The following is an 18,464-nucleotide window of genomic DNA, read 5'->3' on the forward strand; positions in this document are numbered from 1 at the left end:
GGAACACAGAATGAAGGAAGCTTAACGGGAGCACTGCCAGCCTCGTGGGTCTCCTTGCTGGGAAGCGTCCACGGGGCGTGTGGAGGCTGTCCACGGCCCCGGCGTCGCCCCGGCCCCCGCGTCCCCGGCGCGCGCCCCGCGCTCCCCTCCCCGCAGACGTTGGGCTTCGGCAACCACTGGGAGTTCAGAGCCCGGGCTGGGGCCGCGGGCCACCGGCCGGCCGGGCTGCGGGCTGAGGCTGCGGCCGCCCACCGCGGGGAGCCGGCGCTCGGGGGCCGCGGCCGGGCGCGCGGGTCGCTCACGGCCGGGGCCGGGCCTCCCCGAGGGCGCGGGGCGCGGGGCCGCCCGGGCCGCCCCGCCCGCCCCGCCCCACCGCCGCTTTCGTTTCCCCGGCGGCCCAGCGGTTTCGATTCCGGGGGGAGGCGGAGCGGGCGGCGGCGTCCGCGATGCCCACGGCCTTCCCCGGCCGCCCGCGCTCGCCGTTCCTGCTCTGGCGGCTCCTGCGGCCCCGGCCGTCCCGGCGCGGGGGCTGCACAGAGGCGGAGGAGGCGCCCGCGATGGCTCCGCCGCGCCGCTACGCCCTGGAGCTGCCGGGCTGCGCCCTGCTTCACTTCGCCGTGGGCGCCGAGGGCTCCGGGAGCGCCGGCCCCGATCCGCGCCTGGCCGCGCTGCTCGGGCCCCCGGGGCGCAGCTACTCGGTGTGCGTGCCCGCGGGCGCCGGCGGCCGGGGCGGGGCGCGCGTGCGGGCGGCGCGGCTGCACCAGCGCCTGCGCGGGCAGCTGCAGCGCCCACCCTTCCGGGGCTGCGAGCTGCGCCCGCTGCTCGGCTACGGCCCGGGCCCCGACGCCCAGCCCGGAGGCCTGCAGCACGGCTTCCTGCTGCGGGACCCCCACGACGGCCCCGACACCCGCCGCGCCCTGCTGGAGCTGCTGAGAGGCTGCCCGGGGCCCGAGCGCCCGCACCTGGGCGAGTTCGAGGCGGATGCGCAGGGCGGCCTGTGGCAGCGGCTCTGGGCGCTGCCGGCGGGGCGCGCGCGCGTGTGGCCCATCCCCGAGCCGCCGCTGCACCCGGTGGTGCCGGACCTGCAGGGCTCCGTGGTCTTCCGGGACCGGGACGCCGCCGGGGCCGTGCTGCAGGAGGTAAGAGCCGCGCACGGTCCCCGCCCGGGAGCGGGGCCCCTCGGGTGCGCGGGGGGAGCCGCGCGGGCGGTGCAGCCTCAGGCTGGCCGGGCAGCTAAGTCCGCGAGGCCCTGGTCTTGAGTTGACCACCCGACTCCAAAGCGGATCTGAGGCTCCAGCCTTGAGCTGGGGTGGTGGTGGTGGGACCCTACCCAGACCCCCTTTCCAGCCCCGTGCGCTCCGGGCAGGGGACGCACAGCCCAACACCACGCTGTGCCATCCAGGCTGGATTCCGGGGGGCACAGCCACGGGGCGCGGGGGAGGCCCCTGCAGCTCGTCCGGAGGGCCAGCGCCTTCGTTAGTCCAGTCAGGGGTGTTGGGGTGCAGGGGAAAGCGCGTGAGTTCCAGGGCATGGCGGGTCCGGCGGCTCCAGGGTTTCTCCCCTTGGGTCAGTAGGGAAGAAGTTGATCTCGGAGCGGTCACGGTGGTGCGGGAAGCGTGGGGCGGCTCCTGGCAGGTTCTCAGGGAGGGACTGGAGGGAACTCCTGACCCCGCACCGCTCCTGGGGGAGGCGGGCAGCCCCCTTGCGCTCGGGAGCTCGCCCACCCTTCCAGAGCCTCGGCGTTGGGGTGCACACGGGTGGAAAGATTGGATCCAGCCACACTGGCGTTTGCTCTCATTGGCAACTCTCCCCAAGCTTTGGATCCCTCAATGCCTCTGTTGCTTTCAGTCATAAAGTGAAACTACTCTCTCAGAGTTATGGAGACTGGCCGAATAATTATAATACCATCAATAATATGATTATGTTGTTACACTATATAATTATCTAATCCATGACTATTCATTTTGTTTGCAGCACGGGGGTTTGAGCTCAGGGCCTCCTGCTTTTTAGGTGGGCACGCCACCACTTCAACCAGGCTTAATCTCATTAATTCTTGCAAAACACTGGGCAGCCTTCTTGGTTCAGGGTGAACCCAGAGCTTGGGGTCTGGGCCTCAGCTGGAGGCTATGGATGCGCAGCTGGGAACATTGAGTTTCTGGGGGACAGAGCTTCAGGAACACTGGTACTTGGTCCAGCACCTGAGCAACTGGAGGGTGCAGACTGCTCTGGTCAGACCTTGCAAAGAACATTATCCCTGCACGTGCTCCATCCTGTGCCAGGCGGGGCCTGTGGCTCTGCCATGGCTGTGTCGTGCTGCCCTGTGATGGCCTGCTGTGCTTCACCAGGTGCTCGTGGGGAAGCCTGAGTGATCCGGGCAGTCACAGCCTCGTGGGCCTCAGCTGCTCACCATCAGGGATGGAAGCCAGCCTGCCTCAGCTAGGCGTTGTTAGGATGGCCGTCTGTCTTCTCCCATGCCCAGCACTCCTCCCTGAGATGGGTGAATGTTGTTTTTCAGTGTGTCTCCTTTATCCCGGAAGCCCAGGCAGTGCTTGACCTGGTCGACCAGTGTCCGAGGCAGGTCCAGAAAGGAAAGTTCCCGGTCATTGCCATTGAAGGACTGGATGCCACTGGTAAGAGATGACGTTGTCGTTAACAACACTGACATTAGGGGCTGGGAGTTTGGCCTAGTGGTAGAGTGCTTGCCTAGCATGCATGCAGTCCCGGACCACATAAAAAGTGAAAGTGGTGCTGAGGCTCAAGTGGTAGAGCTCTAGCCTTGAGAAAAGTCCAAGGACAGTGCTCAGGCCCTGAGTTCAAGCCCCACGACTGGCAAAAGAAAAAAAAAAACAACCACTGACATTAGCTGATCAGTATACAACTTTCTGCAGAGCCTTGCAAGGATCTCTGTGTTGTCTGGATCCTGTGCTAAGCTGGGATGCACGCCTGGGCTGCAGGGTGGAGTGAGCATTTGATATAGAGAGAGGGGAGATGAGGCAGGGTGGAAGGCCAGGCCACATTCCTGACAGGAATTTTTGACAGCCTCTTTAGGGACATGAAGTACAAGGTCCAGGTGATACCCGGTGGGGTACCAGGAACAGAGAGGTAGGTCAGGTGACAAAAGGAAGGAAGGTACTCCGACAGAATAGATGGCCTGAGGTGAGCCTGCATGTGGGAATTGACCCTGAATGTGTGCCCAGGAGCCATAGTGGTTCAGAGCCCCTCAAAGCAGAATGAAAGATAAGAAGAACATGGAAACAAGAGTCCCCCATGCTACTCACGAGACATCAGAATAGAGGAAGGAGTCAATTTGGGAGTGCAGAATGCAGAGCAGGGGGAGGAGACCCAGGAAAAGGCTGGCACGGAGCTAAGAAAGATGAGCTTGAGGGGCTCGGACAATGATTTTGAATGACACAAAACAAAGGGTCAGTTCTACGTGGGACCCTTAGTGTCCAGCTGGGTGGACTGTGGTACAGGTGGGTGGCTGGTATTGTCCTGGCTCTGTCGGGGTGATCAGGAAGGGGGAGGACAGGAGCCTGCATGGGCTATGCTGCAGGGTTGTCAGCGACAGAGCCTGGGAACGGCGTCGGTCATTCAGCCAGTACACACTTTTGATCATCTCCTTTGCATCTGGAGTCAATTCAGATCCTGTGGGATTGCAAAAAGACATGAAGCTTTAACCTCAAAGCATGTATGCATAGCTACAGAATCCAGTGTGGAGCTGGGAAAAGCACAACACTCTGGCCACATTTGCATTCTGGGTCCAGCTTGTGAGCAGAGAGAGTTTGGGCAAGTTGGTTACCTTCTCCCAGGCTTAGATTCTTCGTTTGCCAGATGGTTAAATAATATTTTTCAGAGTCTTTGGGTGGATTGGCATGCCATGTGGGAATGCATGTCCTAGCAGACTCTGTGTCATGGTGATGGGTTTTAGGACCCATCTTGACAACCCAAGGGGGGAAAGAAATACATGAACAGTAGATAATAAAGTCTTGATAACTTAATGTATGAAGCATGATTGTAAAAACATTAAATGTAAACAGAAGGAGCTCAGAGAAACTAGAAAACATCCTCTGGAGTAGATTATATTCTTATCACCCAGTATCTGTCCTGTCCAGTCTCTCCAGGCAGCAGAGACGGGTGATGTGAGGGCAGGAAGTAGGTGAGGACACACCCATGGCAGAGCCCAAGGGACCAGGCAAGATGGAACCCAGACTGGCACTTACAAAAAGACTGAGTAGAGGTGGACACAGGATGCAAAGGCCTCAGCAGGCGGGCGGGGTAAGGAGAACCCTTCTACAGGGCTGCCGAGCTGGTGTTGGTCTCCAAGTCAGATCAGATACACGTGGAATGAGAGGAAGCTGTCGTAAGAGTTGGTGGTTATGGTGGTGTGGCCACCAGTGTTGCCTGGAATCAAAGCAATAGATAACACAGGCTCTGGCTTATAGACTTCCGAGACCACAGCTGAGTATGAGCTTATACACCAGAGCAGCATTTTCTTTGCACTGAAGTTTCATGAAGAATCTTGTTATGTCATCCCCTCCTTTGAGTTACAAGTTGAGGACATTTTGCTCTTTCTTGGTTGTCATGAATGTCTGGGTGTATGATGGAGGTTGAAATGTGATGTCTTGTGTGTGTGACTCACAGGTAAAACCACAGTGACCCAGTCCATTTCAGAGTCCCTCAGTGCTGTCCTCATGCAGTCTCCACCTGAGTGCATCAGACAATGGAGGAAAATCTTTGATGAAGAGCCACCCATCATCAGAAGAGCTTTTTACTCTTTGGGCAATTACCTTGTAGCTTCTGAAATAGCTAAAGAATCCATTAAGGGTCCTGTGATTCTAGACAGGTAGGTACAAAGATGCCTGAAGCCAACATTTTCTCCCTAACATTTTCTCTCCTAACACATGTGTTCATGTGTGGAACTGTCTTATGATTATAATAGCAATAATGTTTGTGATTTCTCAGTTATCTGCATCAGTTAATGACCCGAGAGTTATCCACCCAAGCTCTGATTAAAAGGAGGCACAAGTAAGAATTCCTGTGATTAAGAAAAAACTGTGGAGGGAAGGATCATTTACAGAAAGAATTTTCTAGAAGGCCAGTTTGCTAGAAACACAGTGGAGGAAGGGTGCTTTCTGCAGGAAGATGCATGGAGCAGGCCAGGAATCCAGGGAGAGTGGATTCTAGGTTGAGACCCTGGGGAGCCCCTTAAAGGTTTCAGATAAAGGAGTAACATAAACTGTTTGGCACATTAGAAATTATCCATATAAGCAAGCCGTGCCAATAATCTTTTCAGGAGGCTGAGATCCCAAAGATCACAGCTTGAAGCCTTCAAGATTCCATCTTCACAATGACCAGCAAAAGACAGGCTTAGAGGTAGGGCTCAAATGGCCAGGTGCCAGCTGAGCTCACAAACTAGCAAGGTCCTGAATTCATACCCAGGTAGACCTTGCATTTATAGCCCAGAAGTAAAACAACACCACCATTTATTTTTTGAAAAACAAAACAAAATTATAATACAACATGAACAGAGTATAGTAGGAAGTCATCATGGCTCAGGGACATGCAAACTACAGCCATACGTAGTGGTGTGATTCCAGCTGGTGGTGGAGCTCTGTTAGTTACCTAATGCCTGTGGTGCTGCTTGTGTGGGTGTCAGGCAGTCGTGGGGGTGGGGTGGCTGAGGACTGATACTGGTCCCCCATCACTTTCAAGTTGAAAAGTAGCCAAGAGGAAGGAAGGGTGCTTTAACTTTGATCATACTGTGAGATGCTTGAGAATTGGAAGCCCAAGGGAGAAAGCGTGAGCCCTTTATAGCATTTACAGAACAGCACCATGTACGGCCGGCAAACAAGTGCACACACTGCTTTAGTGTGCGCATGTGACGACATCATAACTCCGCCTGAACAAAACGACATACAGGAAGATGTTCCATACGGTGCATGGAAAGCCATTCTGATTGCAGAGCGTGGAGTCCTGAAGGGACATTGAATGCCAAATGTAAGAGCACTGTCCTCCAGTGTACATAAAGAAATTGGGAAGGTTGGGAGATGGTGGCTGCCATCCTAGCTACTCATGGGGCTGAGATCTGATGATCATGGTTTCAAGCCAGCCCAGGTAGAAAAGTCTGTGAGACTCCTCTCTCTCCTAAATTACCAAAAAGACTGGAAGTGGAGCTGTGGCTCAACTGGTAGAGTGCTAGCCTGAGCAAAAGTAGTTCAGGACAACGCCCAGGCCCTGAGTTCAAACTCCTGGACTGGTATGAAAAAAGAATTGGTGAGAAGTTCTCCACGAGACTTCCTATGTAATGAATAATTCACACTTAACAACTGCATTAATATTAATTACAATGTTAATAACAAATACCAATTATATTTATCAACATTGTGATTTAATAATATTTATAATCAGTAATGCTGGTAGTATTGCTGGAATGTGCATTTAATTGTTTTCTTTGCAAGTGTACTTACTTTTGGAAAGGTCAGCAATTGAACTGGAGAGTGCGCTGTTTGAAAGAGCATTAATACTTGGGGCTGGGAGTGTAGCCTAGTGGTAGAGTGCTTGCCTAGCATGCACGAAGACCCGGGTTCGATTCCTTGGTACTACATACATAGAAAAAAGCCAGAAATGGTGCTGAGGCTCAAGTGGTAGAGCTCTAGCCTTGAGAAAGTCCAAGGACAGTGCTCAGGCCCTGAGCTCAAGCCCAGGACTGGCAAAAACAAAAACAAAACAACAAAAAAAGAAAGAGCATTAATCCTAATGTGACACTGGGCTGTTGTTCAGTTCTTTGGGTTCAATGTCTAAGATTATGACATGGTCTCAGGTGCAACAAGTAGACACCAAGAGTAGGAAAACAGCAAGAAATGATTGATTAGTGCAGTGGACATAAGCCTCAAGGACTCTGACTTAGGAATTCAGTCACATAATGAGTTATGGTGCTAAACTTGCTAGTTGTCATTTATTCATCCATCCAGTCAAGGTCTATTCGTTTATTACATATCCAGTAGGTTTCCAGTAGGAAACATTTTCTAGTCAGGAGTGACTTGTCCAGTGGAGGAGACATGTATGTGTGAGCCCTCAGTCCAGCTCAGCAAGAGGCTGAAGTGAAGAGTTTCATGCCGCCATAGAGGGACAGACCAGGAAGGAGCTCTCCTTTCTGCCTGGGGCTACATGGGGTAGTCTGGGACACGGGAAGGATTTTGCTGGCTGAGAACTCCATTCTTGCTAGGGAAAGAGGCCCAGAGACAGAGCCCTCTGAAGTCAGAGAGAAGACTGCATGCACTACAAGAATGCTTTCCTGCAGGCAGGGGCCATCATTCTTCTACAAAGAGTAGACAGACTCTTGTTTGTCTTCCTGCCTGACACTGACACACAACCTGATGACTTAGGATTTGGGGAAAGATCAGGGGTCTTCTAAGCTCTGAATGAAGATTTCACAGACAAGTTCAGTGTCATAAGGTAGGAACTAAATGGTCTTGCTGGATTTTATTTGGCCAAGACACAACATTAAACACAAATGAGCTACTAAACAGATCTATCATCTCCATGGTTGTCCCCAAATGCCAGGAAACAACTCAGTTCCTCCAAAGATGGAGACAGCAGTTTGAACTGAGTCAATACTTCTTTCCAGAGCCCATTTGGTATTACTTGCTGATTCTGATTTCTTATATCGGATACGTTTTTGAAGATAAAATGCAAAGATCTTTAGTCTGTGGAGTGCAGGAAAGCCTTCCGTAAAGCCAGTCTGGTTTCTGTGTCCTGAGCTGCCCCTCTCTCCCTCCAGACCCCAGAGCTCACGACCACTGTCTTCTCAGGTACTGGCACAGCACGGCCACCTATGCCATCGCCACAGAGGTGAGTGGGGGTGTACAGCACCTGCCCCCAGCCCACCACCCTGTGTACCAGTGGCCACGGGACCTGCTCAAACCTGACCTGGTCCTCCTGCTCACCGTGAGTCCAGAGGAGAGAGCTCAAAGGTTGCAGAGCCGCGGCCTGGAGAAGACCAGGGAAGAGGCGGAACTTGAGGCCAACAGCATTTTTCGTCAGAAGTAGGTGGCCCCAAGACAAGGTGTCGTTGGTCAAGGGTGGGTGCTGGAAGGTGAGCCAAGATGGCTTCTAGCTTTAGGAAGGATGCAGGTCCCATGTTTCAAACACAAGAAGTAGACTCCAGGCTATGTCAGCCCCAGCCAGCCAGCATTACGTCAATACCAGAGCATTGCCTTAAAAAAGGGGGGGGTGTTCCCTAGTCCTGGCAGTGCCAGAAATAGGGAATACATCTTCCTTGGACCTTGAACTCTTAACCTCTTCGAGTCTCAGCTGCCTGCTGAGAAGAATGACAGCAGGGATGGCTCCCTTCTTAGGTCACCTTGATCACACAAATGGAACCAATTGGACAGAGGCTTGGCAAGTATTAGGTATTCAGGAAGAGTTAGCTATTGAAGGCATAACCCAAGTGCATTGAAGTTCTTTGTGGGGAGGGTTGGAAGCCCTGATGAAGGGGGCACTGAGAAATGGGAGGTGTTTGTGCCAGCGCAGGAAGCTCAGCTCTGCAGGCATGGTTGTGTTCAGCATGAGGCCAATTCTTCCTGTGCCTGTCCTCAGGGTGCAGAAGTCCTACCGGCTGATGGAAAATCCAAATTGCCTCGTGGTTGATGCCAGCCCCTCCAGGGAAGAGGTCCTGCAGAAGATTTTACAGCTGATCCAAAACTCTGGTAATTAATTGGAGTTGCAATGGCCAATCCACCAGGACAGATGTCTGCTTCATCTAAGCCAACCATTTGCTATGCAATCTCCAGGCATTGTGCAGGAAGAAACTTGGAACCTGAATGTTTTCATGCTGCTTCTGCCACTGTACTCTTTCTGACTCATGGATCTGTCCCACCATGGCTTTAGCCTGGTCCTATAAACTATCCTCTCGGAACACATTTCTGATTTGGTGATAACCAATACTTGCTAAGGTTTTCCTTAGCCTGAAAGCATCAGGAGGCTTTTCTAGCCCAGGGGAGAGCCCTCCTTGGATATCAGGTGGGGTCAGCTCAGACCTCTTCAGGGTCTCTGCACACCCTTGTAGTGGGTAGGTTTTCTGCCCCTCCTCCAGCTCCAAATTCTACTGCCAAGTGCTGGCTGCCAGGACACTCTTTACAGAGCATTTTTGATGGGGATGACTGACCAAGAAGCCATTGATTGTATGTCGGAGGCTCAGAGCTTCTTGATTGTGCAAACACACCAATGCCTCTTACTCTGTTTTGCTGTTTCTATTCCATTCCTTTACTCGGAGATAAAGCTCTGAATGTAACCAGCCGTCTGCATTGAACTCAGCCAATCTAGCTGTTTATTTATATTGATGTTTATATCACGCGCTTTCTCAGTGTAGGAGCTATGAGTCACTAATTAAAATTGAAGCCAGGATGCTAAGTGCAGTATTTGTTATGTGTGTTTTCATTACACAAATTTATTTTACTCAATACGCAGTGGATTCAAGGATGAGATTTTTTTTTTTGCTAAAGTATCTTGAACTTGAATGTCTTATGATTACATATGAAGTTGGCTCTGAGATTTGTTTGATTAGAAAAAAGTAGCTGAGAAAGGGGAAGTTTAATGACTGTGAGTCCCTGGATGAGTCATTTCACAGCAAATGGCCTATTGTTGCCCCACCTGGAAGGGTGTAATAATTCTGTCTGAAGTAGGAGGCTGGCCAGCTGATTACTTTCTTTCCAGTTCTAACCATGGATGTATCTATGAATTGTTTTGATCCTGCTTACAACTTCTTAGGAAGACAACCCAAAACAATTAAATATAAGGCCTTACCAGGTTCATCTTATGGAATCTTAAGCTATAATAAAGCATAGTATTGACTTTCTACTGTGTTTCAGAAGAACTGTAGATAATTTATACATAATGTATATTAACTGTGACATTGATTTCAATTGAAAATACTTTTGAAGCTGATGAATAGCAGTAGGGTTTTTTATTTTTTGCAAAATATAGCACTTAATTATAATATTGGTTTTATTTAATGAAGCTGTCTGGAAAACTCACACCAGTGGCTAAGAAAAATAAATATCCTATTCTTTATGTTCTTTGCAATTGAATAAACTTGCTGTTTGTTTCAAAGCCATCTCATCTTCTTGTCCGTGTATCGATTTGTCTGGAGAGCAGCTTCTCTGTGCAGTATTCTGTGGCTGTTAGACACAACTGGGGTCATGGAAGCAGGAGAATGTGAGAGGGAAGCCATGTGGAGCCTGTGGCTTTGAGCGGGGAGAAGGGTGGTGGCTTCACTCCCGGAATGCAAATAGTAACAAGATTAAACAGTAAGTCGCTCTTTGTCTACTTGATGGGTGGATGACATCAGTTAGCTAAGGTACTGCCTCCTGCCCCACCACTCTGACAAGAATCACGTGCTTGCCTCTGCTCAGCTTACAGGTGCATTACTTCTAGTCCATGATTGACCACATGGGGGCCAGGTACCAGTTCTTCCTTCCATCCCTACAGCACTGGAGCTTGGCTCCAAGCTGCTGGGAACGCAGCACACCTGTCTTCTGCTCTCTTCAGCTGGCTGTGGTCACCTGGCCAGGCGGTACCGTTAAGCAGAAGGGACCTGAGCGATGTCAAATGGATACCGTCCCCCTTCTCCACTCTTCATTGTGGCTGCGGTCAGAGGAGGGGAGGGGAGGACAGCACTGAGAGAACAGCAGAAGAGGCAGAGCCATGCCAGGCCATCCAAGGGAAAAATGCTCTCTCCGCTTTCTCTTGGCTCCTCTGCACACAGCCTGTGTTCTCTCTCTGCCGATGTGTTCTTCTTTTCACTGGTTTGAATAATTTGATTACGAGGTACATTCATGTAGTGTGATGGTGGTTCATTGCTCTTTTTGGGTCTATGGTCTCCAGTTTGCTTTTTCAGTTTCTCAGTCACTCTTTTTCCCTGCCCTCCACACACTCTAGGTTCATGTTAGATTGTTTGGAGTTGTCCTGACACTGGTCATCTATGTGATAACGTTTTCCTCGTATATTATGTTTCATTTTGAGTTGTGTGTGTGTGTGTGTGTGTGTGTGTGTGTGTGTGTGTGTGTGTGTGTGTCTTGGATTCAGCCTGGGTGCTGTCCCTGAGCTCTTCAGCTCAAGGCTGTCACCCTACCCTTGAGCCAGGCCCTACTTCCCATTTTTTTCTAGAGGTTAATTGGAGATAAGAGTCTTAAGTCCTTTTGTGCCCCAGCTGCTTTGAATCTTGATGCTCAGATTTCACCCTTCTAAGTAGCTAGGATTACAGCATGAGCCACCATGCCTGATGTCAAGGATTCTTGTCATATATATGTGTTTATATATTATGTATGTTTATCTCAAATATCTGTATCTGTACAGATATATACATATATAGACATACAAATATTTGATATATATATTTAATTTTCATTTATTTTATATAACACATGCTATATATACACATTATTATATATATTATGTATATACATCTGTATTATATGTAATGTGTGAATGTGTATGTGAGTGTGTTTGCTGGCCCTAGAACTTAAACTTAAGACCTGAACTCTGTCCCTGAGCTTTTTAGTGTGCTGGTCTTGGGACTTAGTGCCTGGGTATAGTCCCTGAACTTTTCATTCAAGGGTTGTGCTCTACTATTTGAGCCACAGATCCATTCTGGCTTTTTGATAGTTCATTGGAGATAAGAAACTCACTGACTTTCCTACCCAGACTGGCTTCAAACCATGATCTTTAGATCTCAGCCTTCAGAGTAGCTGGAATTATAGGTCCGGCTTTTCTGAGCTGTTTTACTCAAAAATATTCCTCTACCAATTGAGCCAGAGCTCCACGTCCAGCTTTTTGATGGTTAATTGGAGCTATGAATCCCAGACATTGCTGCCTGGCTGGTTTTGTGCCACGATCCTCAGACCTTAGCCTCCTAAGAATTCAGGATTATGGGTGTGCTCTATTTTGAGTTTTATCTTGCTGAATAATAGAGATTTGCTTTTTCCCCCCCCCCCAGCTTGGTTTTGGGTCTTCCTTCAGTTTCTTGGAAAGAGATCAATCATTTTGAGAATTGCATTTAAGATTTGTTAATTGTCCCTGGTGTTGAGGCAAGCCTCATGTGAGTACTCTACTAAATCCTTCCTGGATTCCAAACGCTCTCCACTGAGGGTTGCTGCCTGGGTCTGTGTAAGTGACGGGTAAACTCCCAGCCCAAGCCTCATGCTTTTCTCACAAGGAAGGCAGCAAGTATGGACAGAGCCTCTCCAGCCTAGACGTGGGCCCAGCTCTGCGGGACACTCAGTAAGATACCTCAGGTTCAGGAGTTTGTGTTTTCTTTTTAAGTTTATAAGATATGGTGGCTTATACCTGTGATCCTAGCTACTTAAGAGGCTGAGACATCTTAAATAGAGGGTCGTGGTTTCAAGGCAGTCCAAGCAGGAAAATCCATGAGACCCTTATCCCCAGTTAACCACCAAAAGGCCAGAAGTGGAGCTGTGGCTCAAGTGGTAGAGCAAAAGCATCAGGGACAGCATCCAGGATGTGAGTTCAACCCTCGGAAGTGGCACACACACACACACACACACACACACACACACAAACCAACTCAACCCAAACCAAAGCAAACACAAACCAACAAAAATAAGACACAAAATGATGAAGATGAAAATGGATTTCAAGGTGACTGTGGAATATGTATGAATATCATCCCGATGTATAATTGGGATTTTAGAAGAACAGATTCTCTCATTTTGATTTTGTAGGCAGGGTTATTTGCAGCTGTGATGTCAGTTCCGTGGGGTACAGTGTGAGGGAGGGCGCCCTGGAACCACGGCGTGTCTCGTGGTGTCACAGCACCAGTGGTCTAGCCTCATAGGCGTGGCTGTGTTGAGGTCAGTTTCTGTTTCCCCAGACATCGGAAACACAGCCCAGGCTGTGCCACTGGAGTGGAATTTGGATGCAACCCGCACTGCAATGAGCAGCTCAGGGCCTCTTCATCCGGGAGCACAGTGGCCGGGATGAGAGGCGTGGCTCTGGCCTTTGGTTTCCTCCTCCTTCAGGTTGCTGTTGGGGTTCAGTTGTGAATCAAGCTGAGCTTCACACAGCCCTCAACATGCCCTGGCAAACTTTCTTTACTCTCCAGGCTTAGGTCATTCACTGGCATGTTTCAAGCAGTGGAAAGAGGCTGTTTTTCTGGGAGGCGTGGTTTCTCCCCTCTCAAGAGTGCAGTTGAGACTCCAGTTCCTCCTTACGCTTTCAGGGGCCACCCCTCAGAGCCTTCGGTGGAAGCCTGAAGCTGCAGATGGTACTGAGCTCGCTCTCCATGGATTCTGGCTCGTGGGTACATTCTGTATATTATGGATCATGGGTATTTCTCTATATTCTTGATCATAGGTATGTTCTATGTATTCTTGATTGTGTGTATGTCCTATAATTCTTTTCTTTTGTTTTTTGCCAGTCCTGGGGCTTGGACTCAGGCTTGAGCACTGTTCATGGCTGTCAAGGCTAGAGCTCTACCACTTGAGCCACAGCACCACTTCTGGCTTTTTCTATGGAATCGAATCCAGGGCTTCATGCATGCTAGGCAAGCACTCTACCACTAGGCCACACTCCCGGCCCCTGATCTATGTATTTTGTATCATAGGTCTCATAGTTACGCTTCTGTGATACACTTTTCCCTTAAAGGAAGGTTATGACTTGTCTTCAACACGTCTGAAGGATCAGCGTCATGATTCTTACACTTTATAGTTGTTATTGAGTAAAATTGTGGTTACTGAGTAGCAGCCTGACAACCCTGGGACAGTTGTGGTAACTGGGGTGGGCAGTGAGCATGATGAGCAGTGGAGTCACAGGGCGAGTGGATAGTCTGGCCTCAGCCAAGAGGCACTGGCGGGAGGACTTCATGACCCACCAGAGGGGGAGGGGGTTTCACTGCACCACACTGGAATCTAACATGTGCGACTTTCTACAGATGGAATTTTCCACTGAACCTTTCTGGATGGATACTGCTGAAACCTCAGCCATTGAACCGTGGGTCCGAGGTGACGGCTGCGGGTTTGTGGAATTCCTCCAGTCTTCCCCTTTGTGTTGGTCATGAATGATCTGATCTTTCTTGAGAGCAGCTGGTTTTGTTAGTAGTAAAACAAGCTTATCCCTTGTTGAAATTGAAACATGACGGGGGTTTGTGACAGTCCCCATTAGGGAACTGTGGAAGCGAGTCAGAGCTCTCTCTCCTCCGGACCCCCCAGGCCTCTTCACAGGATGGCAGCCAGGTTGATGGGTCACAAGTGATCTTAGGGTATCCTCAGATGACTGGTCGGGGTTGGCTGTTGGATTGTTCTCTCCCTAGCTGCATGTAGATGGATGCTGGTCTAGTTGGTGGAACGTCAGGTCTGGTAACCCTACCGGATGAACTTGGTCTCAGCTCCTGTCTCCTTAACCTGTGGCTTCCTGGAGTGTGTCTGAGGCCATGAACTGCCATCAGCCATGCCCTGTATCACCTGGCCCATCTTCTCCATGAACAGAGTTCAGATTTGTACTACTGGTGCCTCCACTCTGGGGTGCACAGACTGTAGGGTGTATTCCAATGTCCAGGAACTGCGGGTAGTTAAGACCTCTTGTGTTTAATCAGTGTTCAGCATGGGTGATTGAGAGGTGACCACGTTCTAGACTGGACTCGAGAAACCACAGCTCCCACAAGAGACTAAGTCCTTCCCTTCTCCTTTCCTTTCCTTCCTTCCTTCCTTCCTTCCTTCCTTCCTTCCTTCCTTCCTTTCCTTTCCTTTCCTTTCCTTTCCTTTCCTTTCCTTTCCTTCTTTCCTTCCTTCCTTCCTTCCTTCCTTCCTTCCTTCCTTCCTTCCTTCCTTCCTTCCTTCCTTCTTTCCTTCCTTCTTTCCTTGCTCCTTTTGCTTTCATTTTCTAGATGTCATTCGTTAATGTCTTGTTTTTAATGAGTGTTTATCACTCATGTTTATAGTTAATCATCCAACATGTCAATTTCCTTGAGGCTGGATTTTGTTTATATTTGCATTTGATAATTAAGTGTTCCTCTCAGATTCTGGTCATCTTTGCCCACTGCTCATGATTAGTCGAAAGACTAAGGCTTGTGAATGACTTCTTATTTTATTTGACTACTCCTCACACCTCATAGATCATTGTGTAAGACCCACACCTGACCGCGTATCCAGCTTGCATTTATCCTGCTCATGCTTTCATGCACAAGTCTTGCCACAGTTCCTACTTGTGGAAAATCTGTCACTTTCTCTCAGAGTGACTACTAGGATAACCCAGCCAAAACAAGACGATTGGATTTTCTTTTTCTTTTTGCCAGTCCCGGGTTTGAGCTCAGGGCCTGAGCACTGTCCTTGGACTTTCTCAAGGCTAGAGCTCTACCACATGAGCCTCAGCACCATTTCTGGCATTTTTTTTTCTATGTATGTGGTACTGAGGAATCGAACCCGGGCCTTCGTGAATGCTAGGCAAGCACTCTACCACTAGGCCACACTCGCGGTCCTGGATTTTCTTTTAAACATTAAACAAGGCAGCAGTGACTTCTGGGTAATTGATCAATGTTCTGCTCCTTACCTCGCTCTGACCTCTGACTGTTAGAGATGCATGAACTTCTCCCCTGAGAAGCTGGGAAGCCATCGGCCTCATGGTCTCTCTGCTGCTGCGATGGGTGAGAAGTCAAACCCAGATGCCAGGGATGACAGCAGAGGCCCTGAAAGGTGGAATCAGATGACCTTCACATAGACCAGATAGAAGGCAGGCTGAACTGAAAATGGGCATGTTCTGCCACATGCTCTGATTTTTAAACATCACTTGTTGTTGCTTTGCATTCTCTTAGCTTGATTTATATAGTCATATGTTTTAGCTCATTGATTCAAATAAGTGAACAGATTGTTAAGATGCTTTGGGAAAAAATGAAATATAAATAATCTTATTTAGGTCTGTGTCCTTTAGAGATCATGTGCTGCTCTAAATAGACTTTACAGCTTTTCCTTGTTAACCTTGAATGTTTTACAGGAAAGAGAATAATAAAGACATTTTGGTGGAAAATAATAGTCAGTCCCTGGTTATGATTTACTTTTGTTTGCTCTTTTTCCTCTTGTGTGTTTTTTTTTTTTTTTTTTGGCCCCCTTCTCTCTCTTTCTGGCCCCGCTCGCTCCGGCCCCTCTTGCTCTGGCCCCGCTCGCTCCGGCCTCGCTGGCTCTGGCTCGGCTCGCTCCCGCACGCTCCGGCCCTGCTCGCTCCGGCCCCGCTCGCTCCGGCCACCACTCGGTTGGGCTCCGCTTGCTCGCCTCCGCTCTCTGTCGCTTGTTGCAGTCTCGTCTCAGTCACTTCGGGCTTGGTTGTGCATGTGGGATACCGAGGAATCGAACCCGGGTCCTTGTGCTTGCTAGGCAAGCACTTTAACCGCTAGGCCAAACTCCCCGGCCCTGTTTTTTTTTTTTTAATTAAAAAATTTGGGGCTGGGATGTAGCTCAGTGGCAAAGCGCTCGCCTAGCAAGCGCAACAGCTTGGGTTCGATCCCCAGCACCAAAAAAAGAAAAGACAAAAAAAAAATACAGTTAAAAAAAAACTCCAACCCCATCGACTTAAATGACACCATAGCCCAGCTGGGCTTAACAGATATACACAGAGTCTTCCACTGAACAGCGAAACTTTTTACATTTTTCTCAGCAGCACATGGAACACACTCCAAAAATAGATCATATAATAGTTCATACAGAAAACTTAAGCAGATACAAGAGGACTGATGTAATCCCATGCATTCTATCTGATCACAGTGGAGTCAGACTAGTTCTGAACAACACAGTAAAAGGTAAAAAAAAAAAAATCAAACACTTGGAAGCTGAACAACACACTTCTGAATAACTCCTGGGTTACAGAACAAATCAAAGAAGAAATTCAAAGCTTTCTTGAATGTAATGACAATCAAAGGACATCACAAAGGAACTTATGGGACACAGGAAAGGCAGTTCTAAGAGGCAAATTTATCACACTAGGAGAACATATTAAAAAGAAGAGCATGTAAATATCCTAAACAAGAAATAGATACACCTAGAAGAGCAAGAAAAAGTAAATTCTAAAACAACTAGAAGGACAGAAATAACAAAAATAAAATCAGAAATATCAGAGATTGAAATAAGATCACAAAATTAATCAAACAGTTGGTTCTTTGAAAGAGTCAACAAAATAGACAGACCCCTGGCAAGATTAATCCAAAAAAGGAGAGGAGAGACTCAAATAAACAAGATTAGAGACCCCACGGGAACAACCACAACTGATATCCAAGAAATTCAGTCCATAATGAATAAGTACTACCAGGGCCTATATTCAAAGATGAAAATCTAGTAGAAATGGATGATTTCTTAAATAAATATAGGCTGCCCACATTGAACCATGAAGAGGTAAACAAATTGAATAAACCAATCTCTTACAACGAAATTGTGGAAGCAATCAGGGAAATGCCAACCAAAAAGAGCCCAGGTCCAGACGGTTTCACTGCAGAATTCTATCAGACGTTTAAAGATGAAGTAACACCTATATTGTTGAAACTCTTCCGAGAAATAGAAACAGAAGGAGCAATATCAAATTCATTTTGTGAAGCTAATATTACTCTCATCCCCAAATCAGGGAAAGACCCAATGAAAAATGAAAACTACAGACCTATCTCTCTAATGAACACAGTCTCAAAACTCCTCAATAAAATATTAGCCAACAGAATCCAGAGACAAATTAAAAAATTTATACACTACAATCAAGTAGGCCTCATCCCACAGATGCAAGGCTGGTATATCATTCGCAAATCAATCAATGTAATACATCACATCAATAGAGCTAAGGATAAGAATCATATGATAATTTCTCCGGACGCAGAGAAGGCAGTTAACAAAATACAGCATCCATTCATGTTGAAAGCACTAGAAAAAATAGGAATAAGAGGTACATTCCTTAAAATAAGTAAAGCCATATATGAAAAACCTACAGCCAGGATTATACTAAATGGTGAAATACTGGAACCATTTACCTTAAAATTGGGAACTAGATAGGGATGCCCACTCTCTCCACTTCTCTTCAATATAGTGCTGGAATCCTTAGCCAGAGCAATAAGGCAAGAAAAGGACATCAAAGGGATCCACATAGGGAAAGAAGAAATTAAACTATCCCTATTCGCAGATGACAGGATCCTCTACTTGAGTGACCCAACAAACTCCACTCCCAAACTCCTAGAATTAATAAACCACTTTAGCAAAGTGGCAGGATACAAAATTAACCTTCAGAAGTCAGTAGCCTTCTTGTATACCAACAATACACAAACAGAAGGCCAAATCAAGAAAATGATCCCATTCGCAATAGCCCCCCAAAAGAATAAAATACTTAGGAATTAACATAACCAAAGATGTAAATGAATTATTTAATAAAAACTATAAAAGCCTAACAAAAGAAATTAAAGAGGACACCAGGAAATGGAAAGACATCCC

General features: G+C 48.4%; 1 protein-coding gene across 1 annotated transcript; it reads left to right on the plus strand.

Annotated features, from left to right (window-relative positions):
- The first annotated feature begins 557 nt into the window (after positions 1 to 557).
- On the plus strand, positions 558 to 10,119 carry Cmpk2 (cytidine/uridine monophosphate kinase 2). The gene is made up of 5 exons (XM_090337499.1): positions 558 to 1,139; positions 2,516 to 2,630; positions 4,642 to 4,843; positions 7,812 to 8,045; positions 8,599 to 10,119. The coding sequence occupies exons 1-5, from the start codon at positions 558 to 560 to the stop codon at positions 8,714 to 8,716; spliced, it is 1,251 nt and encodes a 416-aa protein (XP_090193625.1). The 3' UTR covers positions 8,717 to 10,119.
- The last annotated feature ends 8,345 nt before the right edge of the window (positions 10,120 to 18,464 follow it).

The sequence above is a fragment of the Megascapheus bottae genome, chromosome 7, assembly GCF_031878675.1.
Source record: "Megascapheus bottae isolate mThoBot1 chromosome 7, mThoBot2.hap1, whole genome shotgun sequence".
Classification (NCBI taxonomy): Eukaryota; Metazoa; Chordata; class Mammalia; order Rodentia; family Geomyidae; genus Megascapheus; species Megascapheus bottae.